Genomic DNA, 14,642 nt, shown 5'->3' on the forward strand with positions numbered 1-14,642 from the left:
ACAGATTAAGCAGTTCAGTAGAGAAAAATAACCTTATTTTTAAAAGAATAACCATTGCTTTAAGTTATACATTATTCTGAATTGAATGTTAACAGATTAAAAATATGTACTGATAATTCTTTGAATATGCTTGAATAAACACTAGATTTTTAAAATTTGCATTCTTTAATCTTTTACAGTGAGTATACTCAAAAATAAATTAAATCAAGCAGCCTCATTAGTTCCAGATGCAAAAAAAAAAAAAAAAAATCCTGAGAAATGTAATTGTCTTCAGGGTCCTTATATGTGTGTATTTGTATTCACATGAAATATCTGTTAATTAAGCCTAAAATAGTGAACTCTTTATCATCTCTGCATAAAAGTTCAATTCACAAATTTAAATAGTTAATCGTGTAAACGTGAGTTTGTCAAGTTTTATTTAGGCACAAAGGAGTTTTGAACCAGGTTCTACCAGATGTAGCATGGCTGTTCTTTCCAAATGAAGTCACTTTTAAAATGTTAGCATAGAATGGAGGCCTTGAATTTTCATGTAGAATGTATTTTAACATTATCTGAGAAGGAATGGGCAAGAATGACAGTGCACTGCCAGTCTTTCAGAATGCTGTTTATTGACAATTACTGGACAAATGTAAGGCATGTTCACAAGGCTCTGAAGTTAAGGACAGAATACATTCTCTCACTCGTTAGTTGCTTTTCTCCTTCATACCAGTTGCTACAAACTGTCCCTTGTGTATTTTAATATGCACAGCTCTCAACTGCCATGAAAATGCAGACAATGTTTTAGGGACCAAGATGGAGAATGCTTCAGAGTAAGGAGGGGGCTTCTATGGACTACGTCACCAAGACATCACAACTCACATGGAGCACAGGCAGAGGAAGGTGACCAAATCTGCCCATACTCTCGTGACTGACTTGAGTTTGCAGTGGAACGAAGAACACACTGAAAATCACTTTTTGATCCTTCATGTTTGAGTGGTGGAATGTGTCCAGGATTCACTTTTCCATATTTACTGCTGTCCATAGGTCACTAAAAGAATCTAAATAGTTCCTAATGCAGTCACAGTTTTGTTCTTAGGCATAGTACAAGATTGCATGCATTATTTTACACAAATGTCAAACACAGAACAGTTGTAACACAGACACCGCAGAATTGTCTAATTACACAAGTTTTTCTTTTGGGGGGTGGGTAAGGAGGAGAATGATGGTTACTAGTCTATACAGCGCCTGTGCGGGATCAGCACTGAGCTAGATGTAGATATCCAAGCACTTGCTGACTGACTCACAAAGAGAGCCAAATACTGCTAATGAGAACAGCAGCGTATTCTAAGAACAAATTCAAATGTGGGGTTGGTATGTTGAATACACGGCCTTGATTTGGGGGGTAAGAAAGTCTTGGCTGATAACTAATAAAGTAATTTTGCAATTGATTTTCAAATATCAGATTACATCATAAAAAGATTAAAAAACAAAAATAAAATAAAAACCTATGGAGTGGATGGGGATGTAGCCCACTGGTGGAAAGCTTCCTTGACTAGCATTTGTGAGGCCCAGGATTCAATCTACTACCATATGAAGGGAAAAAAATATATGGAAAAACAAATAAAATGAAAATCAAAAGCACATGACATTTCATGAAGAGGAAATGTGAATCTTTTTGGTCCATATCAGCCAATATTTTAATATTAAGTACAAATTATTAAAATGTGACTTGTTTAAGCCCATTTTAAAAATGTAGGATCTCTGAGGGAAAATGTAAGCATATTTTCAGACTACCGAATCTTATAAAAAATTTTAAAGGTCAATATCATCTCTGTTATAGAGCCACTGGAACAGATTTTTCAAACACAAAAGGGAAACCTGGGCACTTCACCAGGTTAAGAATTCTTATAATTTAAACTGTTTTGGGGTGCTCACAATACTTCCCCAAAGAAGCTCCCATCTCACAGATCTCCTCCACAACAGCGCTAACAATGTAAGAATGCAATGACACATCATTTGATAAGCCATTATTTGACTATCACTGAAATATTGAATCAGAGTGGAGAAATTACCTAATAGCAACTGAATTAAAGATTTCCACTGATTGGCTTTGTGATACAGAATGCCAGAGATTCGTCAAATGTTTGTTTTTTATGCTGAAAGTAGGAATTATCATTATTTCAACTTGGTATGTGGGTGAGTGATGCTTAGTGAAGAGTGACTACCTAGAGCAGCAGGAAGGCAGTCCTGGCTGGCCAGTCCTGGAGGGTAGACACAGACTACTCTTCTGACAGATCACCATCACGACAGGCAGGGCAACTACTCTGCCCTTTTAGCCACTGCTTAAAGCACTGAAAAGAAGAAAACAAAATCAGTCAGTGCCTTCAGGACCATGTGGGGGCCTTAGTTCCCCTGCACTGCTGGACTCCTTGGCATACACGGCTAATGTCACCTGCAAGTCTGATGGGGCCTAATGCTGCCCAATACTCAGGGACAGTAATGCTGCTTAGGCCAGGAGTATGAATAAAACTACCGTGGAAATAAGTCCCCTTCAGATATGGCCCCCTGTGTGGCCTTGTCCTCCACTACACCTGGCTCCAGTCTCAATTCTTCAGCACCAGTCGCCATGTTTTGCAGGAGGTCAGCATTTTGATGACCCTTGGGACCCTATCACCCAAATCTTAGCCCATTCCTCTTCATGGTTTTGGCTTGGTTCTTAAACATCCCACCAGCCTGTGTGCCATGTTCCCTGTTGCTCTTAGCCAGCCTGCTGCTGCAACATGGCTGAGTATGCATGGAAACCTAGAAAGTCCAAGCCAGGATGCCCTATCTGGAGGAGAAAGCTTTCTCATTTCCTATTAGTGAGTATTCTGTATGCATCCCTTTCTCAAGGATGAATAAATCAGCACAACAGAGACCTGATCTGTCCTCACTCAGCAGGAAGAGTACAGTACAAATGCTCAGAGTCAAGCACAAAGGACCCAACAAGGTTTAGTTTTTCTCTTTTAAAATGTTAAACCACCTTTATACAGTACACTAAATTAATAAAGTGCTACACTGTTTATTTATTTAGTCATGTAAGAAACCATCTTTAAAGGAATTCATATTGCTTTGGCTCTCAGCACCTATTATAGTCCCTGAAGTCAACTCTTTTCTACCCGTGACATTATTACAGAAAGTACAGTCTGCAGAGCTGCACACACCTCTGGCCCAGGACCACTCTCCCGCTTCTTCAGCACCAGTCTTTGCAAAGGGCAATGACCAGAGACATGTGTAGGCTTATAGAGTGGCTTGGAATTATAAGTATCGATACTTAAGAAAAAAATTCCTTTTTTATTTTCAAAACAGTTGGCAGTCACAATGCATGATATAGATGGTCAAAGAGAATTCTTACCCCTTTGTGAAACTTGTGTCCACATTTTAGCACACGCACATTTTTTGATTTGAACACCTCATGGCATATTTCACAGGAATCTGCATCTAGTACCTGTGGAAACAAACATATCTGAAAAATAAAGATTAAAGAAATCTCTCTTTATGACATGAGTTTTTCATGACTCATGACATGAGTGGCCTTCAAACATTTTTGCCACAAAGGGTGGTAAATTATGGCTGGGCAGAATGAAGAAACAACTTGTTTTTAAATAGCATTTTAAAAGAGAAAACATAAAAATACAAAAATAAAAGTATATTTCTGAATTTCTAATGTTCTCAGAGGGAATACTGGTTTTTATAATTAATAGATTCCCTGGTGAGATATTACTACTTATATTATACTACTTATCCCTATAGCATACATGAAGTATGGTTATTAATTAGATATTACAAATTAATTATTCATCTAATTATCTAACAGGGACTTAAATTATGACAAATCTACACAATAGACTATCATGTAGCCAATTAACATCATGATGGAATACCATGATCCTTGACAGAGAAAGCTGGTCACCACAAATCATTGAATAAATGCAAGTTATACAACAGTCTATCACGTAATTCAATTTTTTAAAAAGAGAGAATGTCTACAGAAGTGCCTAGAAAATAATCTGATATCAAAATATTAATAGGGTTACCCCTTGGACAAGGAGATTATTTTTTTTTTTTACAATTTTTTAAAGTTTCCATGAACATGGAATATTAGTGCATTTCAAAACAGACAGCTAAACCAATTAACATCCACAGTCGGGGATTGTGTGAGACACTGGAAACAGATGACTGTAAGTTTTCTGGCCTCCTCTGTGACATATACCCCAAGTGACACTTAGGCCACCAAGCACAGAGTTCTCCTTGCAGCTTACAGCACTTATCATGCATTGCATCAGCTCTATTCTAACTTGCCTCTTAACTCTGAGCACTCTAAAGGCAGGAAATGAGTCTTATTTATCTGGACTTTAAGTATCTGGTAAGAAACCTTGCCCCAACTGATGTTCCAAAAATATAAAAACATCCCAAGTGACTGACTGAAGCAGACATCAAGCTGTGTAGATCCTGAACTACTGTGTGGGGACCTGCTCTTTCCCTAGGTGCTGGCAGGGTGCAGACAGAGAATTACAAATTAGGGGCAGACCAGAGAGAACAAAGGCGTTCATGTTGCTCTACTGCTGTCTGTGACTCAAGGATCAGGGAAGAAAGGGAGGTGTGAGCACTGGGGAAGGGCAGGAGAAGACCTCTCCAACTCACTTTGCAAAATTCAAAGCCAGGTTAGCTGGGAAAATATATAGTTAACTTGACTGTTTTCTAGTATGGGAAGATGAACACAGTATATTTCGAAGTAAAAAGCAAAACCACAGTAAAAAAATTGAAATATCCCCCAAAGAACATAAAAAATATGACCTGGTATTTGTTTTGATTAAATTAATACATTATATATATATATATATGAGTTTAGAAAAATATATACTAATGTAATAATGCTAACTAGAGGGTAAGTTTTAAGAGTTCTTATTTTTTTCAAACAGGATATTGTGGTAGAGAACTTGAACTTGTGATTTTCCTATCTTAGCTTCCCAAGTGACTGGGATTACAGGTGTGTCCCACCATGCTCAGCTTTAGGGTTTTTAATATGCCCCCTTTATTTCTATTTTCTATTTTGAGTGTGTATTACTTCTGTAATCTAAAAATATAAAACAAACTTTTTTTCATTTTTCAAACACTACCTACAATTATCTAGTTAAGTACCAGTTTGAATATAAATTTTTATTTCTCATGTAATTTGGCAAAGTTTAAATAAAGTGGATTTTACAACTTTATTATTATCAACATTGAATATGAACTAGGAGATCTCTTTCAGGTGATTACTTCAAGTCTATCTTGAGGTGGGGATGGTCATAACACACATGCACATGAATGGGAATGCCCTGGGAATCCTGCCTGGTTAAAGGGTCACAGAACATGTGACACATAAGAAACCCCTGGGAGAAGCGGGGACTGACTCGAAGTGGGTACTCCACGTGCCTATAAGCACTCTCTCTAGGATATGGTTGGGGATGAGACCTTCTGGGAGTTGAGTGTATGTGGTGTGGTAAGTCTTCAAAGGTGTAGTGTAAAGCACAAAATATATAAAAGGAATAAAAGTAAGTTCATGAAAAGACTCACTGCGAGCTCAAGTTAACATACTAGCCTTACTCTACATCTTGTATTGTGAACTCACTGCTGAGAACATTATGGGGCTGTGACCTTTCATTGTCTTCTACACTCTGCTACCACAGTTGGAGCAACAGGGAAATGTGCTTCACACCAGAATTCAATCTACAGCCCCCTACCTGAGCCATGAGTCGATGGCCCCTCTTTCAACCACATGCAGTCCCTACAGGGTCTCTGGCATCAGCTGGTCAGTGTGGAAAGAACTGGGAATGACATGCTGCTCACTTAAGTCAAAAGGCCCAGTCTGAGCTACAACTATGCCGTCAGTCCAGTGAATGCTAGAAAGTCGCATCTGGGCCTTGATTTCCTTATTATAAAATATAGACAATTACAAGGCCTTATCAACTCAGACATAGTTATAACAGCATTTTATAAAATGTTCCATGTAAATGTAAATTATTCTTACTGTTTAAAAGGAGAAGAAACAACTTAAATCAGCATGTTAGATTTCAGGCACATTTAGCCCATTCCAGTGTGCCCTTCCCAGGTGTGTGAGGGAAGAGGTGAAGGGCAAAAACTAGATTTTCAGTACTGGGCTGACCTGGTCCTTTCATGGCAGCATTTCATCCAGAAATAGCCTGGTCAGGGCAGATATTACCCCGGCAAACAGTGATGTGAAGTGATGCAACCCAGTCTGATTTCATAGTCCATGATTATGAAGAATAAAATTAGTTAAAGATTATTTTTTTCAACTAATCCAAATATTGCAATTAATACCAAAATACATAAATAAGTAAATATATCAACATATCTGCCCATCTGCAGCAACACAGCAAGAAGACAGAAAACTCAGTTCTCTCGATGCAGTCAGAGCTTGAGTGCAAGGCTTTTCCCTGTTCTAGGTCCTGGGCATTCCTCAGAACTATTCACTGCTGTTCAAATTGGACACCTTCAAATACAGCAAAATTTGGTTTCTAATTTTAGGATCCAATAAAGTAGGACTATAAATGAAAAGAATGGTGCTAAATCATGGGTTAAAAAATGTTTTCTTCTTGTTCTTCATTAAAAAGTAAAACTAGGGTTGGGGCTGCGGCTGAGCGGTAGAGCACTTGCCTAGCACATGCGAGGCCCTGGGTTTGATCCTCAGCACCACATAAAAATAAATAAAATAAAGGTACTGTGTCCAACTACAACTAAAATAAAAAAAAAAAGTAAAACTAGCTACGACATTATACGTACGACACTCATGGGGACATCTTCTGTTTTCTGTCCCTTAGTTTTGGGTGATGGTCCAGCAATTGAGGGTGGGCCCTGGGAAGACTGGTTCACAGAAGCAGCAGAGCTGGCCTCAGATGTTCTCTTGCCCTTTCCTGGATTTGGCTTAAGAGATAACAAGGGGATTGGGTGAGAGAGCACAAAGGAAGCAAAGTTCAACTTAGTAACCTAAAGTTTGATCATCTTTTTTGGTAAATTTTCTCTATATTTTGGCTTGAAGCTTTAAAAAAAAGAATTCTCAAATTTTATCAATAAATAAGGATTAAGGGGAACATTTTACTGCATCTGGATGAAATACCTTTTTCTTTTTCTCTTCATCTACAATGTGTTCTGTCACTCTTTGGACAATTTCATCAATACCCAATCCTGAGAGTAAGTTCTTGTTTTTGTTTCGAACCTTTTTAATAAAACCAGCAAGCTCGGTGCTGAAAGGGAAAGTAAACAATAAATGACAACAGAAAGTCAATGTGCCAATATCAACCCAGAAGTCCAACTCGAAAAAGTAAATATACAAAAATTAATCTGTAGAACATAGGACAATAATAACTACACATGAAAAGCATAATTATTTTAAGGCAGAATCAATCTTTCCAAGAAGTTGTGAAAATTTCCACAATATTATTTAAAAAAATTTTTTTTAGTTGTTAATGGACTGTTTGTTTTATTTATTTAAAAATAATTTAAAATCAATAAGATCTCTTTCTATCCAAGAAAAACTAGCTTTGTAGATTTCCTTCTTTGAAAAAATCCCTAACAAACCAGCTTTCAAAGTCTGAATGTTTCTCAAATGCCATCAAATGGGAAGAGTACACCATCAGTCAATGGGAACTTGATATTTGCACCACTAGTGCCCCGAATATTTTAGCTTTCAGAAAATCAGAACACATTTCTGTTTGATTTTTTTTAATTCTGCCAAATTTAATTAAGACTGTACGAAATTTTATTTGTAGGGTACTTCTGATAATTACAACTTGAATATTTTTACAACTGACATGAGAACTGCTATTGAGAGAACTTACAATGTTTGTCAAACTTAGGGAGAAATATGCCCAAATGCAGACAAAATATACTTATTTTCAAGTGGCAGAGTTCCACTGACACTGTAAAATATTATTTCTGACCAATCATTAATTATGACTTTGTTTCCAAATTTCAATTGCAAAGCCTGTAACTAACATTGTCAGAGAATGAGAATTAACAAGGCAGGTACAGAGGCCATTCTCTGTGTGGAGTCCTCTCTTCTGAGCTACTCATCAATCCTAACCTTGCTCTTTCTTGTCCCAACCTGGAGCCATGGGGAGGCAGAAACACTGCTGAAGTGCTAGCAACCATCCCCAGCCCCACTTACAGCTCTTCTTGACCCAGATATGAGGAGTTCTTCCCCAGTCTCCCAAGGATCCTCTGTGACATTTATACATTCCTCATGTACTGTCAAATTCAGTCTAGTCTTTTCAACCTTGCACCTCTAACAAATCAGAGGTATTATCTACAAGGTGTAAATTGCTGCTGTTTTCTTTTATATGTGATTTATCTTCTTTCAAAATACAGAAAACTATTATTTTACAATTAATTTACTAATTTCATAACAACTAGTGTTAAGAGAGTGCTATGGATCTCATAAAAATCTTAGCAAACTGACAGATTCTGTTCAATGTTGATTACCAGTGCTCAATATTTTTAATCTAGATGTGCATATTTAAAAATTTATTTGAGGACTAGGGGTGTAGCTCAGTGGTAGAGCTCGGGTCTAGCATGTATGAGGTGTGTGTTTGTCCCCAGCACTACAAAAAAAGAAAAGAAAATGCTCACCTCTATGTTTACAAAAAGAAAGAAAAGTAGCACCTGTCCTAATGAGCAAAACATCATGCAGTTTTTTCCATGTTAGCCCCTAGCCAGCCTTGATTTTATTTGATCAGGAAACATCAGTTCAATGAAGTATTTAACAGTCATAAATGTTTTATATTCATACCTGCTGTACCATGGGAACACCACTGACAGGTGCTCAATAATACTGTTGAACGGCTTTTTTGGAGACTGGCTTGAAGCACGTTCTGGAGGAACAGGTACTTTCTGATGTGCCTCAGGGCTTTGTTCAGATGGAGTTGTCTGGCTGGCCCCTGTATGCTCTGATGGCTGAGTAACTTCAGTTTGACCAGAGGGCAACCGAGGTGACAGTGCAGTAGACTCCTCTGGGCAATCACCGGTGGAGAACAGATCTAAATCCTTAACTGCTCCAGTTGCACTGTTTACAAATGTCCCAGGCCCTTGATCATCATGGCCTGAAGACTCAGGGGGAAACTCAGGATGAATCTGTGAGGGACACACCACAGGAATTGGGTCACTTAGGAATTGTCTTAAGAGGAGAAACAGGCAAGGACAGAGACTGCATGACTATAATATAGGAAACCTGAATACAATAATGTTTTTGTCTTAAAAGAATTGCTGATCATAACTTGGTAGTTCTTAAAGCAAGGGTAGATTTCTGACTTCTAAATAATTTTCTACAGTATACTTTTTTCCTGTAAAATTAGAAAAGCTGCTTAAATGAGAACATTTCACCTGCCTAATGCCCCTCCTTCAGTCTGCACTCTAATGCTTCTCTCCTTCCTAGCTGAACTTGGTTGATCAAAGCTAGCTGTCCCAGCACTCTCCAAAGGTGTCTACCCCACTAAGTAACAGGGACATCTAGGAATGCCAGCTGCCTCTTCTTTCTCAAAATGTGCCCTCTGGCTCTGTTCTGCTGGCTCCTTCAACAAGGAGAGCTCAGCTATTATCCTCTTTCCATGCCTAAGTATGGATGTTCCTTCTAATGTCATCTGAGGCTTGAACCTCTATCACATGCTATCTTCTCCGAGGCCATTTCATGTCCTCTCAGACCTCAGTGACTATGCTCACTGCTAATTAATACCCACTTTTTAAAGTTTCTAGTCTAGAATATTATCCTGAGATCCATATCTACAGATCCACTTGGATGACTCTGGGACCCAAAGGTGTTCAAAACCAGCCCCAGTGCAGTCTCATCGGGCTGCTCTTCCCCTCAAGTCCACCCTAGACTTCCCATGTCCACACGCTCTGTCCCAGTCTTGAGCATGGCACAGCTCTTTCATCTGCTCCTCCTAGATCCCTCTCCCATTTGGTTATCTTCCATCCACTCCCTCTCCACTCCTTCATCCAGACATGGCTAATGGCAGTAAGTGAATAACCAGTCAGTGGAAATCACCTCCAGCCCCTCCTTCCTACTTCTCCACACTGCCATTCAGTTCATCTTCATAAAGTATAGAGCTGACAGTACTCCCTGCATGAACCATAGATCAGTTTCCTAGTGACATAACATGGCTTAGAGCACAAGGATCTCCTGACCCTGGCCCTGGGCTACTTCCACACTCACTCTATAGATAGATACCTTTGTTAAAGTAAACTTATTTTATAGCTATGAAAGGAGTATGTCACCCTGCCCCACTCTTTTATTCTAGCAACCAAATACTTTCCTTCTTCTACCTGAAACACTCTGACCCCAAGCATTACAATATCCTCCCTTCCCCCAAAGTTAATCCCCTCAACTCCTTCACCTGGTCTGTTCTTTCTTCTGATCTCTGTGTCATGGAGGTCTCCATCTCTAGACCAGGATAGTGACCCTGATTTCTGCTGCTATAGTACTCTGCTATGCAAAACCTCAGCGTCATCTGCTTGTAACTGAATTTAAGCCCATAAGCACTTTGAGGGCCTACCTCATATCTAATCTCAATAACCATTAAACATCCACCAAATGACTGAGGAAGATACGAGACGAAAAGTAAATAGGTTTTAAGGACATTTATTAAGTAAGTTCCTAGCAAACTAAATTTCCAGGATTTTGGACATGAAAATTCTTTTGAGTATTTATAAAATCACATGAGCTAAAATTACAAATTAATAATAAAATAGTATATTGGAATCCACAGATTTTTCTCTCCACATCTGCTGTAAAAACCAAGAGAACTATAAATAAGAAGTGATTTTTCAGTCTGAAATAAAACAATTTCTTATTCAGTTCAATGGAGACAGAAAAATTTGGATCAATAAAATATTTTAAAAACTAAAGTTCAAGGCAGATGTACCTTTTTACTCCTCAGACATTTAAGACCAGACTGATTAAAGGAACCAGCCATCTAGATACAGGAGATACAACGTATATGCAGAAGGGCCACAGGGGAAGGACAAGAGGGAAGCCACTGTCTAAGCATTCAGTTGAAGGCAGATGCAAGGAACACCACCCATAGCCTGGAACAGCATCCCTGGCAAAGGTCAGGTACCAGCAGGAAGACACTTTTTGTGCTGTAGAAAATGTTCCCCATCTTTAGGATTTCAATCTGAAATCCATCTCTAATCAACTCTTCTACAGAGTCTTTAAATTCCTATCGTCTGACCATCTTTGAACCTAATTCATTTCAATTAGTATTAACAAAGAATCTCTGTGTGCAAACTTCAGATAACAAGTATCCCAGAATACAGTAAAGTGACATTAGGTTTAGCTATATTGTAAAGCCCACAAAATACAACTAATGCTTTTCTTTACTGGGGTATTTTATAAGAGCAATCACCAGTATTCAAAAGATTCAGAACAACCTCACATTAGCAGTAAAATATGGTATGCTAGATCAATAAAGTCTTGCACGTCTCAGATACACTAGTTTTTATTCTATATTTGATGAGGAAACAGATCTTAATTTTAAGATTTTGATTTTATGCCTCCAAGTATCTAGAAATTATAATAATCCCAGGTGGTACAGAAGAGAGGGCCTGCTTCAATCAAAGGAAACTGCTACTCTGTATTATTTGTTCAAATGCTAGAACGTACATACACATCATACATACTACGTCTAGAAAAGAATGGCGATAGGCTATAGTATATCAAAGTGTAGAAAAAACATGGACCAATAGTATTTGCCTTAGTCCTGCACCAATGCACAGAGGCAGAAGACTGATCTATTTATATAAGAATGTTTATAAAGATTAAAAGGTTAATCAATGGTACCAATAATGAAAACATTAAGGCAACTGTTAATTCATCCCATTCCCAGAAAACAATAAACAAACAACTTTGGCGCATTAAAAAAAGAAACTGTGGTTCATTATGTTTTGTTTCAGGGAAAGAAAAAAAAAAAAGATGCAACTGACTTACATTGTTACAGGCAGGAAATGGAAGCTCAGAAATCTGCACTTTAGAAAGCTCACTGAGTCGAGAACCATTTTTAATGGCCTTAATTTGATCTTCAAATTCAGACTGTAGGTGGAAGGGAAAATGTGAAGTTTTTCTCTAACAAATTCCAAGAAAACTATAATTTCCAATTAACACTATAAAACAGTCAACAGCTTCCCAAGAAACAAATGAGATGCAAAGTATTAAGACAATTTTTTTAAAGAAAATTTGTTCAAAATAAGAACATTAACATTAATTCTCCTTAATCAGAATGCTCCAAAGTCTTATATATATTTAATCTCATCAATCAGGGGCAAAATTTAAGATAATTTCCATATTTTTCTTATTTCTTTTGTTTTGTATTGCTGAGAATTGAACCCAGGACCCTTGGCATGCTAGGCACATGTTCTACTATCCTATATTCTTAGCCCCAAAATATTAAGAAAATACTATTAATTTCATAAGTGATAACAAAAATGCAGTATTATTATTAACATGTCAAAAAAGAAATGGTTTAAATAAGACACCAGCCTCACAAGAACTGTAACCACCATAAATATTTTGACAGAATTATAAAACGTTTCATAACTTACTTTTGCTCTCTCAATTTCTTTTGTAACATTAGAAAGAAATGATTCCCATGAACAGATATCAGACTCCATGTTGGGATATTCTGTGGAATCACTGAAAAAGTTTAAAAATATATTTAATATCCACTTGGGAAATTTAAAAAATGAAAGCATTTAAATGCAAATGAAAATAAATACTTAAACATTAGCAAAAGATACATTCAACCATCCCATTCACATATTAACTTTTTTTTTGTAATAAGGATTGAACTCGGGGCACTTTACCACTGAGCCATATCCTCAGAATTTTTTATTTCTTATTTTGAGACAGAGTCTCGTTAAAATGCTTGGGGTCTTGTTAAGTTGTTCAGGCTGGCCTCAAACTTGCAATCCTCTTGCCTCAGCCTCCCGAGTTGCTGGGGATTACAGGTATCCACCATTATGCCTGGGTACATAATTACTTCTAAAGAATTATGAATCATGTAAACCTGCCCCTAGACATTTAAGGATATCTTAACTATGGATAAAACCAAACAAAAACACAACAAACAAAACCCTTAAACTAGGGGCAGAGAGAAGATATTCTCTCGAATTTTTTTCCCCCACAAGTTTGAAAATTTGACTGTTCTTCATTTGACTTCTTCATATTTAATATTAAACACTACCTTTGCATTTAAAAAATTTTAGTCAGCCTGGAATATTCCAAAAATGGCAATAAAACCTAAATCCCCGTCTAACTGTAAAACTAAAGAATGCAGCCTTAGAGATTAAGATAAATTTACAACCTCAGAACTTTATAAATCTGGTCTATCTAAAGTGACAAATAAGGGGCTGGGGCTGTAGCTCAGAAGCAGAGTGCTCGCCTGGCATGGGTGAGGTACTGGGTTCAATCCTTAGCACCACATAAAAATAATATAAAATAAAGGCATACTGTCCATCTACAACTACACACAGACACACACACAAAGTGACAAACATCCTACTCCTAATTTAAAGCCTCAACACTCCTTTCAATCTGTAATTGTGTCAGTTCTCCTTACATATTACAAAGAAGACGCAGAATGGTCTCCTCCCCCACTTTTCTCCTTTGCTATCCTTTGGTGGGATCAGTATTCAGCAGAGCATACCCAAGAATCTACATATACCTAAGGCTTAATGGAAGAAAGTCAATACTACTGGATAAAATAAGGTCTGAGTGTCTTTGTTTTTCAGATAAGACACAATCCATAGCCTATGGGAATTACTTAAGAGGTTTCTGAACACTAGCTGATCTCAACCTCAGCTGTACTAGTTCTGTAATCTGAATCTGCATGTCAGTTCACCTTTGATTAGAAAAGTCTTTTGGTAAAAAAAAAAAAAAAATCTTGAAAATAAAGGATAAAAATAAAGGATACTATATACTACAGTGTACTATACTATATGTACTACTCCATAACTCTTCCAGTCAATCTCTGGTTCAACTATGAGGGTTTGAAATTCAAATAAAAAAGCAAGCACTAGGAAGAATTAAAAATCTGGGATTAAATATGAAAACCTGAACATGATACAAAAAACAGATGAAAAGTAATCCCCCATGTGCAAACACAGAGGCCTAGAGGTGCAGCTCAGTGGTGGAGCACTTGCCTAGAATGGAGGCGGCCCTGGGTTCCATCCCCAGCACTAAAAAACAACAAACAAAACCAAAACCAAGGTGGGAAAACACTACATAGAAAACAGCTAAATGCCAGACTAAAGACAACCCTCTAGGATTCTAAAAACAAAGGAAAACAAACAAAAACAGATAAATATTATGAAGAATTTCAAAAATTTACATGTGTGAATCTTTTTTTTTTTTTTTTTTAAAGAGAGAGAATTTTTTAATATTTATTTTTTAGTTTGTTTTCGGCGGACACAACATCTTTGTATGTGGTGCTGAGGATTGAACCCGGGCTGCACGCATGCCAGGCGAGCGCGAGCGCGCTACCACTTGAGCCACATCCCCAGACCATGTGTGAATCTTAAAGTCCTTCATAATAACTTTCCTACACTCAGTCATGCAGACTAACAGTTATTAT

The 14,642-nt window shown here is 37.5% G+C and overlaps 1 protein-coding gene across 11 annotated transcripts in view; it reads right to left on the reverse strand.

Moving 5' to 3' along the window:
* Positions 1-589: 589 nt before the first annotated feature.
* Positions 590-14,642, reverse strand: part of Ttc3 (tetratricopeptide repeat domain 3) — a 117,598-nt gene continuing 103,545 nt past the window's right edge. For 10 of the 11 annotated variants that reach the window (XM_071615045.1, XM_071615039.1, XM_071615046.1 and 7 more), the window contains 7 exons: positions 12,613-12,703; positions 12,002-12,103; positions 8,810-9,150; positions 7,139-7,265; positions 6,805-6,945; positions 3,374-3,466; positions 590-2,330 (listed from right to left, as the gene is read on the reverse strand). In XM_071615045.1, coding sequence (XP_071471146.1) covers positions 2,259-2,330; positions 3,374-3,466; positions 6,805-6,945; positions 7,139-7,265; positions 8,810-9,150; positions 12,002-12,103; positions 12,613-12,703 — 967 coding nt within the window. In that variant the 3' untranslated portion in view covers positions 590-2,258. The remainder of the gene's footprint in view (positions 2,331-3,373; positions 3,467-6,804; positions 6,946-7,138; positions 7,266-8,809; positions 9,151-12,001; positions 12,104-12,612; positions 12,704-14,642) is intronic. The other variant, XM_071615041.1, reaches the window with a different exon arrangement.

This window comes from Marmota flaviventris, chromosome 8 (genome assembly GCF_047511675.1).
Source record: "Marmota flaviventris isolate mMarFla1 chromosome 8, mMarFla1.hap1, whole genome shotgun sequence".
NCBI lineage: Eukaryota > Metazoa > Chordata > Mammalia > Rodentia > Sciuridae > Marmota > Marmota flaviventris.